This window comes from Hemitrygon akajei, chromosome 1 (genome assembly GCF_048418815.1).
Source record: "Hemitrygon akajei chromosome 1, sHemAka1.3, whole genome shotgun sequence".
Classification (NCBI taxonomy): Eukaryota; Metazoa; Chordata; class Chondrichthyes; order Myliobatiformes; family Dasyatidae; genus Hemitrygon; species Hemitrygon akajei.
The window spans coordinates 53000878-53023952 of NC_133124.1; the positions used below are offsets into that span (position 1 = coordinate 53000878).

Below are 23075 nucleotides of genomic sequence, written 5' to 3' on the forward strand. Positions count from 1 at the left end.
CCAGTTCCATACACACTTTTCCACTGTCACACTTAATTGGTCCTATTCTCTCATGTCTTATCCTTTTGCTCTTCACATACTTGCAGAATGCCTTGGGATTTTCTTTAATCCTGCTCGCCAAGGCCTTCTCATGGTCCCTTCTGGCTCTCCTAATTTCATTCCTAAGCTCCTTCCTGCGAGCCTTATAAACTTCTAGATCTCTATCATTACCTAGTTTTTTGAACCTTTTGTAAGCTTTTGTTTTCTTCTTAACTAGATTTTCAACAGCCTTTGTACACCACAGTTCCTGTACCCTACCATCTTTTCCCTGTCTCATTGGAATGTACCTATGCAGAATGCCACTCAAATATCCCCTGAACATTTGCCACATTTCTTCCGTGCATTTCCCAGAACATCTGTTCCCAATTTATGCTTCATATTGCCCCTTACTCCAATTAAACACTTTCCTAATATGTTTGTTCCTATCCCTCTCCAATGCTATGGTAAAGGAAATAAAATTGTGATTACTATCTCCAAAATGCTCTCCCACTGAGAGACCTGACACCTGACCAGATTCATTTCCTAATACCAGATCAAGTACAGCCTCTCCTGTGGTAGGCTTATCTACATATTGTGTCAGGAAACACATGTAACAAACTCCACCCCATCTAAACCCCTTGCTCTAGGGAGATGTCAATCAATATTTGGGAAATTAAAATCTCCCACCATGACAACTCTGTTATTACTACACCTTTCCAGAATCTGTCTCCCTATCTGCTCCTCGATGTCCCTGTTATTATTGGGTGGTCTAGAAAAAACACCCAGTAGAGTTATTGACCCCTTCCTGTTCCTAACCTCCACCCACAGAGACTCCATAGACAATCCCTTCATGACTTCTTCCTTTTCTGCTGTTGTGACACTATCTCTGATCAGCAGAGCCACGCCCCAACTTCTTTTACCTCCGTCCCTGTCCTTTCTGAAACATCTAAAGCCTGACACTTGAAGTAACCATTCCTGCCCCTGAGCCATCCAAGTCTCTGTAATGGCCACAGCATCATAGCTCCAAGAACTGATCCACATTCTAAGCGCATCCGCTTTGTTCATGATGGTTTTTGCATTAAAATAGACACACCTCAAACCATTGGTCTGAGCGTATTCCTTCTTGATCACCTACCTATCCTCCCTCTCACACTTTGTCCAAGCTTTCTCTATTTGTGAGCCAATCACCCCTTCCTTCATCTCTTTAGTTTGGTTCCCACCCCCCAGCAATTCTAGTTTAAACTCTCCCCAATAGCCTTACCAAACCTCTCCAGGTTATTGGATATTGGATATTGGTCCCCCTCGGATTCAAGTGTAACCCATCCTTTTTGTACAGGTCACGCCTGCCTAAAAAGAGGTCCCAATGATCCAGAAATCTAAATCCCTGCCCCCTGCTCCAATCCCTCAGCCATGCATTTCCACCTTTGTGGTCCTACTTCTCAACTTCCTTCTTAACTTCCTGTAGTCTATTTTCAGGACCTCCTCCATTTTCCTACCTATGCCGTTGGTACCAATATGTACCATGACCTCTGGCTGTTCACGTTCCCACTTCAGGATATCGTGGACGCGATCAGAAACATCCCAGACCCTATCACCTGGGAGGCAAACTACCATCCACTTTTCTTTCCTGTGTCCACAGAATCGTCTGTCTGACCCCTAACCGTAGAGTCCCCTATTACTGCAACCTTCTTCCTTTCCCTACCCTTCCTAGCCACAGGGCCAGACTCTGTGCCAGCGGTGTGACCATTGTTGCTTCCCCCAGGTAGGCTGTTCCCCAGCCCCAGTACTCAAACAGGAGTATTTATTGTTAAGGGGGACAGCCACAGGAGTACTCTCTCGTATGTTGCCGAACTGTGGTGTGCCTGTTGTCATGACAGAAACAAATGAGACTGCGAAGTTTAGGGGATGACCAGATCTCTCCATTATCTGCTAGTGACCCAACCTGGTCACTGCCAAATCTGGATGAGCAGAGGAAAGTGCCGTTGCTGCTCTCTTGACTTGCCTTGAGGACAACTTAAAAAGCAGATAATGTTCACTATTGATCTTTCCACTGTCCCCACCAGATATAATCTGTCAGATAATTGACCGAAACTTTTAGCATGACTCTGCCAAAGATCCTTCCAATGATGCCATGAATTGAGATGGTTCTGTTGCCTTCCCCGTCACTTTTGTTCTTTGTGCAATGCATGGGGAGAGGCAACCAAGAAGGAGGAGACCATAGTGGATTAGCAACTGATGGGAATATGACAAGATGAAAATTTCAGCTGGAATTACAATCCTGCCTGGTGCTTTCTTATCTGCAAAGAGTGTTTTTGAGTTCAATTCCTGAAGGTTCTGCATTGAGCTCTTTCACACTAGGTAGCTGTGGAAGAGCATCAAGCACAGGCTGGGAGATATCCAACTCACTTGGGTACATCTCAAGTAGTGCCCTGCCCAGCAGATCATTTACTTGTTCCTGTTGGTAAGGACTTTACTATTCATGGATTTCAAAGAAGCAACTTTAGCAATTGAGGGACAAGTGCATGACATGGAACTTTCAAGTCCATCATTTTCAGGACCTGAAAATTTCCTTATGCAATGATCTGAATTTTTTTAGCGTAAGTTGTTGGTTTGCATTCTATGTCATCTTTTACTTGGCTTCATTGACTTAGTCTAGATTTCAAAATGTTTTAGAATTAGGAAATGTGTGACTGCAAGCAGTGAACATTTCTTCAATTATATCTATCATTTCTGTTAAGTGGTTTTCAATCTAATTTACATTTCTGTTTCTTCCTTCACTAATCATGAACGTTGCTGTATGATAAACATTGACATTAGCATCTTCCATGCTACATCTGTGTGATCGGCTTGGCCTTCAGGTGGATGAGTGCTTGCAAATACTGTTCATATTTTTTAAATATTTTGTGAACATGGAATGTTGATATGTTAGGCCATTATGTTTAGGTTTGTTAAGTATTCATTACAGCACTTCACCTGACTACTAATGAGAGACTATCTGTACTGTGACAGGTGATAAACACTAGGCAAAGCATGCCTTCTGCTAAAAACAAGGAATTCTATTGAGGCTGGAAATCTTGCTCGACACACACAAAATGCTGGAGGAACTCAGCAAGTAGGGCAGCATCTACAGAGGGGAATAAATGGTTGACATTTCAGGCCCAGACCTTGATGAAGGGTCTCAGTCCAAAATGTCAACTGTTTATTCCCCGCACCTCCATAGTTGCTGCCTGACTAGCTGAGTTTCTCCAACATTCTGTGTGTGTTGCTCATATCTAGTTGGCAGCAATGGCCAGATCTTAGATGACACCATGATACCTAGTACCAGTGTTTACCTGAAAGAATATGCCAATGTATATTTATTATTACTACAATTATACATTATTACTATAATTATACATTATTATGTATATTTATTACTACAACAATATTGTTATTATTTATTACTACAACAATATTGGGGAAACACAGAAAGGGTGTTGTCATTAACACAAGGATTAATGATGAAAATAACAATAGATGGAAATTTAATACAGAGGTACAAGAATATCTCAAAATCTTTCATTGTTATGCTCTGATAATAGTTATATTAGAATACAGTAGAGTGCAATTGTTTCAAAGTTCCAACTTAGATCCTGACCTTCGATGTTTACTATGTGCAGTCTGTGTTCTCCCTGTGAACTTGAGGGCATTCCTTGAGTGCTTCACATCTCATTTTCATCCTGGCTGTTCATTTAATTTGCTGGAAGTTACCTCTGATGGAGGTGGTTGGTGAGAGAATCAGGAGGTTTTTATGGACATGTCTGAGATGGTAGTTTGCAGGGAAATAAACACAAGAGTATGATTCTGGGAGTCAGCATAGAATCAACAGTCTCCTCTATGTCATTAGAAAATACAATGCGAAACAGAGGTATTAACCGTTTGTTATTCTGTTGATTTTGCAGACAGAGATATGACCTCGCTGTGGTTTTCAGATTCACTGCAGCCAGTTATAAATGAAACATTTTACAACAGGAGATCTACTACCACTGGTCAGTACCCTTATTTGCTCACTTGTCCATCTTTTGCTTCTTATTATTACATCTCCTGGAGCATTGCTCTGAGGATCAAGGATGATACCAGATAAGTTGTGCCAGCAGAGTGAAGGTCAGAGTTGCAGGCTGCTGGGGTTAAAGCAATAGCAGAAACAAGCAACAAGGTGAGGAGTGGAGAATCAGGAGGACAGCAGTGGTGAAATGTAGGCTCGTACTGAGGATCTGGGAGCTGAAGTCAGGAAATATCCAGAAGGCAGGGTGGATCTTGATAATGAAATGCTGAACTGTTGTCCACTGCAGCTAGAAGCATTCAAAAAGGCAGTGCAGTAGCCTAGTGGGCATTACAATGCTTTATAGCAATAGCTCTCACCAACTGGAGTTCTATTCCCATCATTGGCTGTAAGAAGTTGTACATTTTACCTGTGACGACGTGTGCTTCTTCCGGGTTCTCTGGTTTCCTCCCTCATTGCATACACATACACTTACGTTTAGTGAATTGTGGGAATGCTAACATGGCCAAACTTGCTGACCGCCCTCAGCACAATCCTTGGACTGTGTTGGTCATCGATGGAAATGATGCATGTTACAGTTACATTTTTGGTGTTTCAATATACATGTGTCAAATAAACTAAAACTCTGATCTTAAATTTGATAAATGTTTCTATTTGGTCAAAGCCCTTAACAAAGTTGCTGTAAATTGTAAGTATATTTCAATTCATACTATTTGGTCCCATGAGAAATAAAAGTTGGTTTCTGAGTGAGCCATACCACCAATTACAAAGTGGAGGTGAGATGTGAGTTTGAGTGCAGAGATTATGGACCTGCTAACCGTCTCCCCAACAAATGCTTTTAAGGCAAAATATGCTAGCCCACAATACGGGCTGGTTCAATTTGATAATGTGAAAATATGACCCCAGTTAATCCCATAAATCTGTGCTTTTCAAGTGTTTGATGTGGGCATTGTAATTGAAGACATATAAACAGTTGTTGAAATATTTTGCTGCAGTGTCATAAGTGTGTAAAGAATAATTTTATCTACATTAATTTGTATTTATGTTGCAACTTTACCAGTTGCAGGTGCTTGCAGATTGAAGGGACTAACTGTTTTACTGGTGAGAGGGACCTGGCTGCCCTTGTTTCTTTGGTGCTGGTATAAATATTGAAAGGCATGCTGTGCAAGTCTGAAGCTCCATATAGAAGCATCAGCCAGCCGCTGCATTTGTGTCTGCACGTTCCACACTTCCACATCTGTCCACTGCAGCACTGAAGTAGGGAATGCACTGGAGGGCAGCTGTGGGTGCAGGTGACTTTCTGCCCACCTCTGGACTCTAAAATTCAGACCTCTCAGTATTGTGTCTGCCATAGCTGATGTATGTAGCATGATCCTCGTCATTTGAATTTGTGTATTAAGCTTCATTAAAATCTGAGGTACATTTTTAAACTTTATTTTATTTAATATTGATGTACATTAATTTACATGTGTTAGTTATAGTTTCACATGAAGTTTTTGTTTTTAATTTATACCTTTTAATTTCATAAATCAAAGACATGAGAAACAGTGGCCATAACTTTCTGGTAGCATGGGTTATTGGAAGGACATCAGGGTGGTCCAAGTTCCTGCAGTCTGTGGCCTCACCACTGACGACAGTCCACCTCAGCGGGAAGAAACGAGGCTGGCAGGATGTTTGGAGCCCAACGACTGCAAAATATCAGCATCAATGGGATCAATTGGCAAAAAGTGTATGTGATTCTGGAATGTGATGTTGCCGACACAATCCAACACAGTGCTTCAGGTCAATAATCCTTAATGTTTTCAGTACCATCAAAAGACTTAGGTTTTTCCATTTGTAATTTAGGACTACATCCCAGACTTTCAGCCTGGAGTCAAATGGACTGATCCATTCGGTTCTCTTTTGCTCTTGTCTAAGTTTTATCAGAAGAAGCAATATTTCAAATCAGCTATCTTTCAACAATTACTGGTAATAATGAACAGTCACAGCTCCAAAATGATAACTTTTACTGTCTTTGTTGGAGTATAGGCAGTAGTGGGAGAATATGCAGAATTGCAGAATATGAAGCTTTGGTCTATCATTTATGATTTGTACTACCTCATTTTTGAGATAATTTACAGTTTCTATGGAGGCATTCCTTTCTGACTACTACACACTGGTGAAAGTAATTTGGAGTCAAAACAGCACATTGCCTAGTATAGAAACATAGAAAACCTATATCTCTGTGAAGTCTTACTGACTGATTCATTTCCCTGCCTAACAACTCATCAAAGGTATTTATTGGTTATAAAGCTTTATTCAAACTGCTATAAATATGCAAATCATTTCCATCTCTTTATCTTTCACTACTTGCCAATGGCAGCAAGGACCTACTTTTCCATTTATTCTCTCCTTATTGCTGCAAACAAATCAATATCTGTAAGACGTGGGTGCAGCAAGTCTCATTAATCATTATTTGAATCTCATTCAAAGAATGGATCTAAATTTCATAGAACATAGAAAACCTACAGCACCAATACAGGCTCTTTGACCCACAATGCTGTGCCAAACATGGGCTTACTTTAGAAATTACCTAGGGTTACTCATAGTCCTCTATTTTTCTAAGCTCCATGTACCTATCCAGGAGTCTCTTAAAAGACCCTATCGTATCCGCCTCCACCACCATTCCACGTACTCACCACTCTCTGCATAAAGAAACTTATGCTTGACATCTCCTCTGTACCTACTCCCCAGCACCTTAAAACTGTTACATCTAAAGCCAGAAAAGATTCCAGCTTAAGCATCTGGTCTGAAGGTTGATTTTTTCACATGGTTACAGAGTAGTATTGGTGAAATTAGAGTTACACAGCCCTTTAGTCCAAGGTATCAACGCCAACCAAGGTGCTTTCCCGAGCTGTTTCCATATGTCTGTGTTCAGCCCATTTCCTTCTAAACCTTTCCTATTCCAGGTGGAGGGACACTGATTTCAGAAATCAGAGGTGAAAAGGAATTTGGGAGTCCTCATGCAGGATTCCCTAAAGGATAACTTGTAGTTTGAATCAGTGATACAAAAGGCAAATGCAATGTTAGCAATTATTTTCAGAGGACTAGAACATAAGAGCAAAGCATTTGACAGGGTCCCTCATGACAGACTCATCCAGAAAGTCATGAGGCATGGGATAAGTGGAACCTTGGCTGTTTGGATAAAAAATTGGCTTAAAGGAAGAAAACAGAGGGTAGTTGTGGAAGGGAAGTATTCTGCCTGGAGGTCGGTAACTATTGGAGTGCCGCAGGGATCTGTTCTGGGACCCCTGTTATTTGTGATTTTTATAAATGACCTGGATGTAGAGGTGGAAGGATTGGTGAGTAAATGTGCGGATGACACGAAGATTGGAGGAGTTGTGGATGGAGCTGTAGGTTGTCAAAGGTTACAAGAGGATATAGACAGGCTGCAGAGTTGGGCAAAAAAATGGCAGATGGAGTTCAATCTGGACAAGTGTGAGGTGATGCATTTTAGAAGGACAAACCAGAAGACTGAGTACAGGAATAATGGTCAGTTACTTAAGAGTGTGGATGAACAAAGGGACCTTGGGGTTCAATCCATACATCCCTCAAGGTCACTGCACAGGTTGATAGGGTAGTTAAGAAGGCCTATGGGATACTAGGCTTCATTAACGGGGGATTGAGTTCAAGAGTAGAGAGGTCATGTTGCAACTCTACAAATCTCTGGTGAGACCGCACTTAGAGTATTGTGTTCAGTTCTGGTCACCTCATTATAGGAAGGATGTGGAAGCTATGGAGAGGGTGCAGAGGAGATTTACCAGGATGTTGCCTGGATTGGAGAACAAGTCATATGAAGCAAGGTTAGCAGAACTGGGACTTTTCTCTTTGGAGTGTAGAAGAATGAGAGGGGACTTGATAGAGATCTACAAGATTATGAGAGGCATAGATAGGGTGGATAGTCAGTACCTGTTTCCCAGGGCTCCAATAGCAAATACCAGAGGGCATATGTACAAAATTAAGGGAGGGAAGTTTAGGGGAGACATCAGGGGTAAGTTTTTTACACAGAGGGTTGTGAGTGCCTGGAATGACTTGCCAGGGTTGGTGGTGGAGGCTAAAACATTAGGGGTATTTAAGACCCTCTTGGACAGGTGCATGGATGAAAGAAAAATGGAAGGTTATGGGGTAGTGTGGGTGTAGTACTTTTTTTTAGGGATTATATGGGTCAGCACAACATGGTGGGCTGAAGGTCCTGTACTGTGCTGTAGTTTTCTATGGTTCTATGTAATGCTGAGGCTTTATAAGGCATTGGTCAGACCACACTTTGTGAACTGTGAGCAGTATCTAAGAAAGGACCTGCTGGCATTGGCGAAGTTCCGAATAGGTGTATGAAAATGATTGCGAGACTGAAATGGCTAATGCATGAGGAGTGTTTGATGGCTCAGGGCTTGTACCCACTGGAGTTCAGAAGATAAAAGGGGCGGAGGGTCTCATTGAAACCTATCAAATATTGAAAGCCCCAGAGAGAGTGGACGTGGGAAGACTGTTTCCAATAGTGGAAAAGTCTAGGATCAGAGGACACAGATTCAGGAAGGAAGGAAATCACTTTTGAACAGAGAAGAAAAGGCATTTCTTTAGCCTAAGGGTGTGCATCTGTGGAATTCATTTCCACAGGTGACTGTGGAGGCCAAGTTATTGAGTATATTTAAAGCTGAGGTTGATAGGTATATGATTAGCAAGGGAATCACAGGTTATGAGGAGAAGGCATGAGAAAGGAGTTGAGAGAGATTGTAAGTCAGCCATGATAGAATGGCAGAGCAGATTTGATGGACCAGATGGCCTAATTATGCTCCTTTGTCTTGTCATCTTATGGTCTATGCTTAGAGTGGAGATTGATAGATTCTTGATTAGTAAGGGTATCAAAGGTTTTGGGAAGAAGGAAGGAGAATGGAGTTGTGATGGAAAATAACTAGCCATGATTGAATAGCACAGCAATTTCAATGGCCTAATTCTGCTTCTATGTCTTATGGTCTTACCCATAGACTTATTCACTGCCAGTTAAAGATTGTGACTGTATCTGGTTCTGTCACTTCCCCTGTCAGCTCATTTCATATACCTACCACTCTCTGTATGAAAACTTGCCTCTCAGTTGTCCTTTGAACCTTACTCCTCTCACCTGTGAGCCTGAGCATTTTCTTTTCACAATTAGTGCACGCCCATAAGCATCAGCACACTAATGCATGATGTCATAAATACTGTCATTTAGCAACCACTGTCACCATAGATACATCATCCTTAATATACCATTCACCATTTCCTTGGGAAATCTTAACAGGGAATTCAGTAGCTATTTTTCTGCATAGCTCCAATTGAACATCTGAAGCTATTTAAAGTAGACGAATATTATCAATCTCTGTAGAATCTGTTCATAAGCACTCTTGATTCATTGAAAAGATCACAGTAATGAGTTCAAACCAAACTGCAGAGACTTGATTATATAAAGCAGGCTGACATTTTGATTCATTACTGAAGAAGTGTCACACTGTTGGAAGTGATTACTTTCAGACAAGATAATAGACCAAGACCCCAAGTGCCCTCTCAGTCTTAAAAGATCCCACAGTTCTATCCAAAGATGAGCAGGCAGTTCTCACTGCAGTTTGAGAGACTCAAGATCCCTCTAGCAGTCAGATTACTCTATTGTTATTTCTCTCTGTGGGGTCTTGCCAAGTATAAACTGACCAGTTCATTTCCCTGCGTAACAACTCATCAAATGTATTTCTTGACTATAAAGCTTTATTCAAACTGCTATAAATATGCAAATCATTTCCTTCTCTTTATCTTTCACTACATGCCAATGGAGCAAGGACCTACTTTCTTATTTATTCTCTCCTTATTGCTGCAAACAAATCATTATCTATAAGACGGGGTGCAGCAAGTCTTACATTAGCAGTAATCATTATTTGAATGTCATTTAAAGAATGGATCTAGATTTCATAAAACATAGAACTTAGAAAACCTACTGCAAAATACAGGCCCATTGGCCCATAACGCTGTGCCAAACGTGTACTTACTTTCGAAATTACCTTGGGTTACCCATAGCCCTCTATTTTTCTAAGCTCCAAGTACCTATCCAGGAGTCTCTTGAAAGACTTTATTGTATCTGTCTCCACCAATGTTGCTGGCAACCCATTCCACACACTCACCTCTCTCTGCATAAAAAACTTAACCCTGACATCACCTCTGTATCTACTTCCAAGCACCTTAAAACTGTGCCCTCTTGTCTTAGCCATTTCATCCCTGGGAAAAAGCCTCTGACTATCTACATGATCAATGCCTCTCATCATCTTATACACTTCTATCAGGTCACCTCTCATCCTCCATCGCTCCAAGCAGAAAATGCCAAGTTCACTCAATATATTCTCATAAGTCATCAGGCAACATCCTTGTAAATCTTTCTATAGTTAACACATCCTTCCTGTAGTGAGGTGACCAGAACAGAGCACAGTACTCCAAATGGGGCCTGACTAGGGTCCTATATAGCCGCAACATTACCTTCTTGGCTCTTAAACTCAATCCCACGGCTGATGAAGGCCAATGCACCATACGCCTTCTTAACCACAGATTCAACCTGCGTAGCAGCTTTAAACGTCTATGGTCTTGGACCCCAAGATCCCTCTGATCCTCCACACTGCCAAGAATCATACCATTAATGCTATGTTCTGCCATCATATTTGACCTACCAAAATGAACCACCTCACACTTATCTGGGTTGAACTCCAGCTGCCACTTTTCAGCCCAGTTTTGCATCCTATCAATGTCCTGCTGCAACCTCTGACAGCCCTCCACACTATCCACAACATCCCCAACTTTTGTGTCATCAGCAGATTTACTAACCCATTCCTCCACTTCCTCATCCAGGTCATTTATAAAAATCACAATGAGAAGGGGTTCCAGAACAGATCCTTAAGACACACCACTGGTCACTGACCTCCAAGCATAATATGACCCATCTACCACCACTCTTTGCCTTCTGTGAGAAAACCAATTCTGGATCCACAAAGCAAGGTCCCCTTGGATCCCATGCCTCCTCACTTTGTCAATAAACCTTGCATGGGGTACCTTATCAAATGCAATGCTAAAATCCATATACACTACATCTACTGTTCCTCCTTCATCAATGTGTTTAGTCACATCCTCAAAAAATTCCATCAGGCTTGTAAGGCACAACCTGCCTTTGACAAAACTATGCTAACTATTCCTAATCATATTATGCCTCTCCAAATGTCCATAAATCCTGCCTCTCAGGATACTTTCCATCAACTTACCAACCACTGGTCTATAATTTCCTGGGCTATCTTTACTCTCTTTCTTGAATAAGGGAACAAAATCTGCAACCCCCCCAGTCCTCTGGAACCTCTCCGGTCCCCATTGATGATGCAAGGATCATTGTCAGAGGCTCAGCAATCACCTCCCTCACTTCCCACAGTAGCCTAGGGTAAATCTCCTCTGGTCCCAGAGACTTATCCAACTTGATGTTTTCCAAAAGCTCCAGCACATTCTCATTCTTAATGTCTATATGCTCAAGCTTTTCAATCCCCTGTAAATCATCCCTACAATCGCCAAAATAGTTTTTTGTAGTGAATACTGAAGCGAAGTATTCATTAACTATCTCTGCTATTATCTCCAGTTCCATACACACTTTTCCACTGCCATACTTGATTGGTCTTATTCTCTCATGTCTTATCCTTTTGCACTTCACATACTTGTAGAATGCCTTGGGGTTTTCCTTAATCATGCCCACTTAGGTCTTTTCATGGCCCCTCCTGGAATTGTGATCACTATCGACAAAATGCTCTCCCACTGAGAGACCTGACACCTGACCAGGTTCATTTCCCAATACCAGATCAAGTACAGCCTCTCCTCTTGTAGGCTTATCTACATATTGTGTCAAGAAACCTTCCTTAACACACCTAACAAACTCCACCCCATCTAAACCCTTTGCTCTAGGAAGATGCCAATCAGTATTTGGAAAATTAAAATCTCCCACCACAACAACCCAGTTATTATTACCAGAATCAGTTTCCCTTACTGCTCCTCGATGTCCCTGTTACTATTGGGCGGTCTATAAAAAACACCCAGTAGAGTTATTGACCCCTTCCTGTTTCTAACTTCCACCCACAGAGACTCAGTAGACAATCCCTCCATGGTGTCTGACTTTTCTACAGCCGTAACACTATCTCTGATCAGCAGTGCCACTCCCCCATCTCTTTTGCCTCCCTCCCTGTCTTTTCTGAAACATCTAAAGCCTGGCACTCTAAGTAACCATTTCTGTTCCTGAGCCATCCAAGTCTCTGTAATGGCCACAACATCATAGCTCCAAGTACTGATCCATGCTTTAAGCTCATCCGCTTTGTTTGTGATGCTTGTTGCATTAAAACCATTGGTCTGAGCATATCCCTTCTCTATCACCTGCCTATCCTCCCTCTCACACTGTCTCTGAGCTTTCTCTATTTGTGAGCCAACAGCCCCTTCCTCTGTCTCTTCAGTTTGGGTCCCACCCCCAGCAATTCTAGTTTGAACTCTCCCCAGTAGCCTTAGCAAACCTTCCTGCCAGGATATTGGTTCCCCTGGGATTCAAGTGCAACTCGTCCTTTTTGTACAGGTCACACCTGCCTGAAAAGAGGTCCTAATGATCCAGCAATCTGAATCCCTACCCCCTGCTCCAATCGCTCAGTCACGCATTGATCCTCCGCCTCACTCTATTCCTATACTCGTTGTCGTGTGGCACAGGCAGTAATCCCGAGATTACTACCTTTGAGGTCCTGCAGCTCAACTTCCTTCCTAACTCCCTGTCGTCTGTTTTCAGGATCTCCTCCCTTTTCCTCACTACATCATTGATACCAATATGTACCACAGACTCTGGCTGTTCTCCCTCCCACTTCAGGATATAGTGGACATGATCAGAAACATCCCAGATCCTGGCACCTGGGAAGCAAACTACCATCCGTGTTTCTTTCCTGCATCCACAGAATCGCCCGCCTGACCCCCTAACCATAGAGTCCCCTATCACTGCTGCCTTCTTCCTTTCCCTACCCTTCTGAGCCACAAGGCCAGACTCTGTGCCAGAGGCGTGACCACTGCCACTTCCCCCAGGTAGGCCCCAACAGTACTCAAACAGGAGTACTTATTGTCAAGGGGGACAGCCACAGGGGTACTCACTAGTACCTGACTCTTTCCCTTCCCTCACATGACTGTTACCCACTTAGAAACATAAAAAACATACAGCATAATACAGGCCCTTTGGCCCACGAAGCTGTGCTGAACATATCCCTACCTTAGAACTACCTAGGCTTTACCCATAGCCCTCTATTTTTCTAAGCTCCATGTACACTCACCACTCTCTGCGTAAAAAACTTACCCCTGACATCTCCTCTGTACCTACTTCCAAGCACCTTAAAACTATGCCCTCTCATGTTAGCCATTTCAGCCCTGGGAAAAAGCCTCTGACTATCCACACAATCAATGCCTCTCATTATCTTGTACACCCCCATCAAATCACCTCTCAACCTCCATCGCTCCAAGGAGAAAAGGCCAAGTTCACTCAACATATTCTCATAAGGCATGTTCCCCAATCCAGGCAACATCCTTGTAAATCTCCTCTGTACCCTCTCTATGGTTTCCACATCCTTCCTATAGTGAGGCGACCAGAATTGAGCATAGTACTCCAAGTGGGGCCTGACCAGGGTCCTATACAGCTGCAACATTACCTCTCGGCTCTTAAACTCAATCCCACGATTGATAAAGGCCAATGCACCGTATGCCTTCTTAACCACCCAGTCAACCTGCACAGCAGCTTTGAGCGTCCTATGGACCCGGACCCCAAGATCCCTCTGATCCTCCTCACTGCCAAGAGTCTTATCATGAATACCATATTCTGCCATCATATTTGACCTACAAAAATGAACCACCTCACACTTATCTGGATTGAACTCCATCTGCCACTTCTCAGCCCAGTTTTGCATCCTATCAATGTCCAATTGTAACCTCTGTCAGCCCTCCACACTATCCACAACACCCCTGCTCTATAAAGCTGTCTCCTTTTAAACCCTTCGTGCTGGTGTAACTTGGTGACATCCATGCGCTTGTGCAGTTGTGCCTCAATCCATGGCTATTTTCAGATTATTTCTTCACCACTCTGTAACTATAATCTCTATTCTTACATTTCTTACATCTTCCTCTGGCCTCTTTACATTATTTAAAATGCCCCTTGTAGCTGATCTCTTTTACTAAGCTATTGTTCATCTCCTTTACTATCACTGAACAATATCTTTTCGAACGTGTTGCCTCATTAGAAGTTCATTTTGTTTATGATAGACCACTTGAAGCTGAATACAAATATAATTTCAGACTACTTGTATTATGTAGGAATTTGAAGAAACAAGAAATTAACTTTTATTGAATATAATGCATTTAATTGCATAACAGTGCTGACACTTTGCAATAGTTCAACTAAGCTAAAAATGTTTTGTTGGATTCCTGTTTGTATTAGTGTCTGAGGCTTCTTGTTTAAATGTCCAACAATAATCAGCCAGCATTGATGGATTCCAGTTGCCCTGATACTGTTTCTCCATGACCGCAATGTCCTGGTGAAACCGTTCATCATGCTCGTTACCGACAGCACCAAGATTTGCAGGGACGAAGTCTAAATGGGAATGCAGAAAATAAATCTTAGTTGCATATTACACTTCATGATTTTGTTGTCAACCAGCTGCACGTAGTTTGGTGCTCTGTACTTGCCAAGAAAACTTTCAGCAATCTCTTTAAATACCTTTCATGTAATTTTCCTCAGTCCCACTAGAAGTTTTTCAAGTTGCCTGTCACTGATGACCTGTTTGATTTGTGGACCAATACAAATTTAATCTTGCATCAGTTATTCTGACTTGAATTATGAATTGAAATAAAAGTTATTGACTATTACAAAAATATGATGTGTGATAGGGGAATTTCATGGTGATTTTCATGATCAGCAGCCCAAAATCCATAAGACACACCCAAAAGTATTCAGGAAGCAAATTCTTTGTAGTCCATTGTAGGTGATACATTGAACAGACTGGAAGCATGTTCCTATTCAATCGTGCTATATATGTGTGCATTATTCTTCTCTTTATTGATAATGACAGAACCTAGGAAAGTTTCTGTCTATGTTACCATTAATCATCTCTTTAGACATATAGATTCTCACCCACAAAAGAAAGGAAAATTAAAATATGTATAAGATTTTAAAAACAGCTTTGCATTTATATTTCAGTATCACCAATCACTTCTACATTGATCACATCATCTACTGAAGATCCCAGAAGGAGGAAGACAACCCCATTCCAGGCACAGCCACTCACAGGTGCATGTGGTGTTAATGTTCAATTGTTTTGATGTAATTGAACTAACACTATATTGAGAGAAAATGAATAATTTCTCACAGTGGAGCAGAGCTGTGAATGAAATTCTGAGTCTCGAATGGCTTGACCTAATTTTATTCAGGAAAGATGACATCTTAGATTGAAGTTCCACAGAGCTGCCACCACTGCACTGATGTTCTTTCATCAGAACTGTGTTAGAAACTTAGTTTTGGTGCAAACATGTTTTCTGGTACCATTCCTGGGAACATTAATCAGCCTGCCTTACTTGTGGCTCTGAACTTGTTGTTAGTTAGGAAGGAAGGTTAGTAAGAGAATGACAAAAAGAAACATAGAACAATGTGAACTACTAATGTAACTAAGTGAAAGAAAGATCCCAAGGTCAATTTTTTGGATACAAAAGTACTTAGCCATATATCAGAGCAAAAACATTTAAAGTTATGAATCAGTTGACAGAGTAAATGAAAACATTAGACTGAAAAAGAAAATGACGGAGTAGCCTGAAATTATGCCACAGCATATTCTTTACTAAGTAGTCTTAGTAAATTTTTTACAAGATGGCATTTCAATAAAATCTGCGTATTCTTTTCCAGCATCTCCTAAATATGTGGTTCAACTTGAACCACATGTACACTCAATTCAGTTCAGTTTCAATAAGATATGGAATAAAAACTGAAACTGCTGGAAATACTTGGCAGGTTGGTTAGCAAATGTGGAAAAAGAAATGGAGTTTCTGTCTCAATAATCTTTCACCTTTTAACAGATGCTGACACACGAGAATGCAGCTGCTGGAATCTGGAACAACCTGATGGAGGAATTCAGCAGGTTGATTGGTATTTAGAATCGAAAACCTGCATCAGGACAAATACAGGGCTTTGACCTGAAATAACAATTCCTTTCCTCCCACAGATGCTACTCAACCTGTTGAGTTCTCCAGAAGATTGTCTTTTTGTCACAGATACTGTTTGACTTGCTGAGTACTTCCAGCATTTTTAGATGTCCTATACAGTGTAGCTGTGTTTTTGTTTTAATAGCACCATAGAACCATAGAACATTACAGCACAGAAACAGGCCTTTTGGCCCTTCTTGGCTGTGCTGAACCATTTTTCTGCCTAGTTCCACTGACCTGCACCTAGACCATATCCCTCCATACATGTACCTGCCCAAGTTTTTCTTAAATGTTAAAAGTGAGCCTGCATTTACAACTTCATCTGGCAGCTCATTCCACACTCCCACCACTCTCTGTGTGAAGAAGCCTCCCCTAATGTTCCCTTTAAATTTAATGTAGGGATTTTATTAATCTCAGGTTAAATTAAAGCTCAGTTTCCCAACATCCAAGAAATCAAAAGAAGAGAGTACTCTGAAATGATGTTTTTTAAAATTTTTATGACAAAGCAAAGCAGGAGGCCATTCAGTTGATCACGTCTGCGCTGAAATGTCCCTCAAATCTCCAGCAGCATTTTCCACTTCCAAACTGGAACTGCAGGGAGTTCAGACCTGGGAAATGAATGTACAAGGGTATACGTGCTGTTGTAGGGACAGAAATGTGGGCAGAGGGGGTGGGGTGGCCCTGTTGGTGAGGAATGAGATTCAGTCCTTTGCAAGGGGGGACATAGGGTCAGGAGAAGTAGAGTCTCTGCAGATAGAACTGAGGAACAGTAAGGGCAAAAGGACCCAAATGGGTGTTGTCTACAGGCCACCAAACAGTGGCATGGATATTGGGTGCAAGTTGAATAGGGAGTTAACATTGGCATGTGGCAAAGGTAATGTTGCAGTAGTTATGGGGGATTTCAACATGCAGGTGAACTGGGAGAATCAGGTTGGTGCTGGACCACAGGATAGGGAGTTTGTAGAGTGCCTACGGGATGCATTCTTGGAACAGCTTGTACGAGAGCCGACCAGCGACAAGCCTATTCTGGATCTAGTGTTATGTAATGAACAGGATTTGATAAGCGATCTTGCAGTAAAGGAGCCATTAGGAGGTAGTGATCATAATATGATAAGCTTTTATCTGCAATTTGAGAAGGATAAGGACAGATCGGAGGTGGCAGTGTTGCAGTTGAACAGGGGAAACTATGGAGCCATGAGGGAAGAGCTGGCCAAAGTTGACTGGATGGATAGCCTAGCAGAAAAGACAGTGGAACAGCAATGGCAGGTATTCTTGGGAATAATGCACAAGGGGCAAAATCAGTTCATCCCCCAGAGAAGGAAGGATTCAAAGGGGGGAAAGGGGCCACAGTGGTTGACAAAGGAAGTCAGAGATTGCATTGCATTAAAAAAAAGGAAGTATGACAGAGCTAAGGTGAGTGGGAGGACAGATGATTGGGAAGTTTTTAAGGAACAACAGAACTTAACTAAAAAGATAATACGGGGAGAAAAAATGAGGTACGAACGCAAACTAGCCAGGAATATAAAGGAAGATAGCAAAAGCTTTTTTACGTATGTGAAGAGAAAGAAGATAGTTAAGAACAATGTTGGGCCCTTGAATGAATTGGGTGAAATTGTTATGGGAAACAGAGAAATGGCAGAAGAATTTAATGAGTACTTTAGATCTGTTTTCAATAAGGAAGGCACAAGCAATCTCCCAGATGTATGGATGGGCCAAGGACATAGGGTAACAGAGGAAATGAAACAGATTGACATTCGGAAGGAAACGGTGATGAGAAGACTGATGGGACTGAAGGCTGACAAATCCCCAGGTCCAGATGGTCTGCACCCTAGGGTACTAAAGGAGGTGGCCCTGGAAATTACGGATGCATTGGAAATCATTTTCCAATGTTCCTTAGATTCAGGATCAGTTCCTGAGGATTGGAGAATGGCTAATGTTATCCCACTTTTTAAGAAAGGAGGGAGGGAGAAAACAGAGAACTATTGACCTGTCAGCCTGACATCGGTGGTGGGAAAGATGCTAGAGTCCATTATTAAGGATTAAATAGTGGCATATCTAGATAGCAGTGATAGGATTGGGCCGAGCCAGCATGGATTTACCAAGGGTAAATCATGCTTGACTAATCTGTTGGAGTTTTTTGAGGATGTAACTAGGAAGTTAGACGGGGGAGATCCAGTGGATGTAGTGTACCTCGATTTTCAGAAGGCATTTGATAAGGTCCCACATAGGAGATTGGTGGGTAAAATCAAAGCTCAGGGCATCGGGGGGGAGACATTGACATGGATAGAAAACTGGTTGGCAGATAGAAAGCAAAGGGTAACGGTGAATGGGTGTTTCTCGGAATGGCAGGTGGTGACTAGTGGGGTGCCACAGGGCTCGGTATTGGGACCACAGCTGTTTACAATTTATGTCAATGATTTGGATGAAGGCATTGAAAATAACATCAGCAAATTTGCTGATGATACTAAGCTGGGTGGCAGTGTGACATGTGATGAGGATGTTAGGAGAATTCAGGGTGACTTGGATAGGCTGGGTGAGTGGGCAGATACTTGGCAGATGATGTTTAATGTGAATAAGTGTGAGGTTATCCACTTTGGGAATAAGAACAGGAAGGCAGATTATTATCTGAACAGTGTAGAGTTAGGTAAGGGAGAAATACAAAGAGATCTAGGAGTCCTTGTTCATCAGTCATTGAAAGTGAATGAGCAAGTGCAGCAGGCAGTGAAGAAGGCTAATGGAATGTTGGCCTTTATTACAAAGGGAATTGAGTACAAGAGCAAGGAAATCCTCTTGCATTTGTACAGAGCCCTGGTGAGACCACACCTGGAGTATTGTGTACAGTTTTGGTCTCCAGGGTTAAGGAAGGACATCCTGGCTGTAGAGGAAGTGCAGCGTAGATTCACGAGGTTAATTCCTGGGATGTCTGGACTGTCTTACGCAGAGAGGTTAGAGAGACTGGGCTTGTACACGTTGGAATTAAGGAGATTGAGAGGGGATCTGATTGAAACATATAAGATTATTAAGGGATTGGACAAGATAGAGGCAGGAAATATGTTCCAGATGCTGGGAGAGTCCAGTACCAGAGGGCATGGTTTGAGAATAAGGGATAGGTCATTTAGGACAGAGTTAAGGAAAAACTTCTTCTCCCAGAGAGTTGTGGGGGTCTGGAATGCACTGCCTTGGAAGGTAGTGGAGGCCAATTCTCTGGATGCTTTCAAGAAGGAGCTAGATAGGTATCTTATGGATAGGGTAATCAAGGGATATGGGGACAAGGCAGGAACGGGGTATTGATAGTAGTTGATCAGCCATGATCTCAAAATGGCAGTGCAGGCTCGAAGGGCCAAATGGTCTACTTCTGCACCTATTGTCTATTGTCAAATGTTCCCTCTTGGCTTTTAGCCAAATGGTTCAATTAGCAGGATATCAAGCATAATATAAATCTGTGTTTTTTATTTTTTTTATCTATCCTGAAACTTTCTAACACCCACAGAAATTCTTGGATCAACGTGGCTATCACATACTTTGAACATGAAGTTATTAATGAATTATCAACATAGTATTGGAACAATACAATTTTTTGTGGTAGGGGAGCTGCACTAGGATATTCCCTGGAATGGAGGGCTGTAGTTATAAGGAGGGATTGGATGGACTGGATTTATTCTTACTGGAACATCGAGGGTTGAGGGCTAACCTTAAAGGTGTTTTTAAATTTATGATGGGCAAAAATTGAAATGGATAATCAGAGTCTTTTCCCAGGACAGTTGAAAATGACCTAGTCCCAGGTTAAAAGTGAGATGGGAGCAATTTAGAGGAGATCTGCTGGGTAAACTTTTCACACAGAATGTGAAAGTTATCTAGAAGAAGTTGCCAGAGTAGATAGTGAATGGAGATGCAAATACAACATGTAAAGGGCATTTAGTCGTAAAGGCATAGAGGGATATGGGTTTAATGCAGGCAAAGGGAGAAGCATAGATGGGCATTACAATTTCCATGGACAATGCAGTTCACAAGGGCCTGTTTCTGTGCTGTAGAATCATGTGGTTCAATGATTCTATTAAAGTAATAAAGCTTAGGAAAAAGATACCCTGGGGTTTGTAATGCTGCTGACTGGACATCATATTGCTCTAAGCTTATTATAAATAAGGATTTAATTTTTATGATAGACTGCAGAAGTATTCCCAAGCAAAGAGAGGAACAGAAGCCCATTGTGGGTATACAAAACATAAATCAGTGTGTTCTGGAACTTTGCCGATTCTTTCAACGATGCCTATGCAAAATTAAGAGAAGAATTCAATCACAGAGAGCTGTCATAATGTAAGTGAAACTGAATATTATTTTGGATTTGATTTTTGACTCAGAAATAAGCTGTTGACATGTAAACTAACATTGAATTTTAAGCAATATCATGAATTCATATATAATCTCTGACGCTTGCAAGATGCTTGGTCCTTGGTACGTAAGATATAAAATGTGGGTGCTTTCCAATGGGACAGCCCCTATTCATGGGATGCAGGTAATGAGCTAGTCTTACCTGCCATGCACTTACACATTGGTGGAATGTCATATTTTGGTTACAAGTTTAGTTTGGATGTAATCCGTCTATCTTTTGCCTCAGTCAAGTAAGATAGACAATGGAAAGTGTCTGAATTTCTGTCCTAAATATGAACTATTTCCTTGAAGGAATTTCATATGATAAACATCACAGCTTATGTGTTTGAATATAAAGGTTAGGAGATGGAGTACCTCACACTGTCCTGCTATTAATGACTGAACGAATGGTAACCTCCATTCTACATTCCTGGGCTGGCCATTGTAACCTTTTCACCTTCTATCAAATACCTAACGATCTCTGCCTTAAAGATACCATTTCCACAATTCCTTTATGAGTAGCAACAAAGGATGCTTGTGGGTTCTTAGAGAACCATCAGCAGTAGCAGGATCAGTAGTGGGATCTCCCAAGAATAGAATTTGAGGCCCAAACATTTTCAGCTGCTTTAAAGGTCAACATATAGATAGTGACTGTCTAACTTCACTGGTCCCATGGAAGTCTTTGCCATGTTCTCCCCATTGAAAGCAACATAAATGTAGCCTATTGTTTAAATGAAGGATCTGGGATGTTTAATGTAAACTTTTATTTCTTAAACATTTACTTACAATGCCTCTTCTTTAGAGGGGAGGTTTGAAAATCTGTGTAGCAGGTTCAGTGAAACTCCTGACAAATTTCAGGTAACATTAACTCGTTTCCATGGGTGCTGCCCGACCTGCTGAGTTCCTCCAGCTTGTTTGTACATCTTGATTTGACCAATCCATCTGCAGTGTACTTTGTGTTAACATTAACTGTCCTAAAGCTTCATATCAGAGGAATTTTCAGGGGTGAAAGAAGAAAAAAAACTTGCAGTGAATGGGAAGACCACATGCACCTTCTCCTCTTATTAGAATTATTCTCCAAAATCATTCCTAAGCTGTCTGAGTAATTGGGATTTAAATCATTTCAACCTTGATGGCTAATTACTGACTGATTACTTCTTTGTAATGATTGTCTTTCTCCTTTTCATTCATTTATCTGTGAAAATAATTTAAACAAAATGTTAGATTAAAATGTGTGTATCTATTCTTGAATGGAAATTTTAACAGTAATTTAATGTATATGCAGGTATTGCACTGATCACTACTCCTGGTATCAGGCACAAAAGAATAACATCTGCAGGGTCACAAAGAAATCTTCTAGGTTGAAATGTAAGTACGACAGAGCAGAAGAGATGCAGCTTTAAAGCTAATTAAAATGGGGAGAGAGGAACAGGGATCGAGGGACTGTTTATGGAGGCTATCCAGGCATTTGTAATTTTTACCATCACTGACAGGGCCTAGAATGGGGATGCATGAAAGTCCAGATTCAGAGAATTGAAGGGTGCAATAGGGATATATACTGCATGATGAGTGAGAGTAATGCTAGGGAGTGGGAGTTAGTGCAGTAGGATGGTGTTAATGAGTAAGCAGGGATCATTGAGAGCTAATGATATGATACTTTTTAGTTTCCTTCTCCATACAAAGTGTTTAAATATGAAATTACCACTATTCAGTTATCACTATGAAATTTACGAAGAACTCCTTTGTTTGTATGTAAGCTGAAACTCCTCAGATCTGTAATATCTACCTCTGTCTACTGCAGCTTTGAAGAAGATATGCCTGTCAAAAATCTGCAAATCAAACTGACTACCATAAATTAAGAAAAGAAATAGTCTCATGAAACTATGAGCCACTTTGGAATATTCTGGAAAAATAATATCTATCTATTAGCAATAACTTTTTAATGATATTATGTTAAATGGACATGGTGAATTCAGTAACATGTGAGGTAGTTAATATACGTACATTGATCAATTAATCAATATGCTCTATTTTAATCCATCAAATGTTAAATGTTAGTCAATATTGTAATGCTTAAGAAGAGATTTGGACTTAAAAAGATTAAATTGTTAAAGGCTTTTCTCAGAGTCTTCTTTTATCTCCTCATTGGAAAGCACTTACATTCTATCCAATCTGTTACTCTTTTTGGAAATGACCATCATGATTTACTTGATGTTTTGGATCTCTGCCCTGCCAACTGAAGACAGCAGCTGCAAGGTTTTACCTTTAAATAGGCTGCAGAAGAAATTATTGATTCAGATGGAACCAGCGGTTATATCTACTCAAACATGCTCAATATCCAACGGTTCATTAGAAACAACTAGGA

At 41.2% G+C, this 23075-nt stretch overlaps 1 protein-coding gene across 1 annotated transcript in view; it reads left to right on the forward strand.

Annotated features, from left to right (window-relative positions):
* LOC140726656 (HERV-H LTR-associating protein 1 homolog) overlaps positions 1–22810 on the forward strand; it is a 66265-nt gene extending 43455 nt beyond the window's left edge. The window contains exons 9-13 of the mRNA XM_073043320.1: positions 3960–4046; positions 15348–15437; positions 20506–20656; positions 21996–22078; positions 22512–22810. Coding sequence (XP_072899421.1) covers positions 3960–4046; positions 15348–15437; positions 20506–20656; positions 21996–22078; positions 22512–22555 — 455 coding nt within the window. The 3' untranslated portion in view covers positions 22556–22810. The remainder of the gene's footprint in view (positions 1–3959; positions 4047–15347; positions 15438–20505; positions 20657–21995; positions 22079–22511) is intronic.
* Positions 22811–23075: the final 265 nt, after the last annotated feature.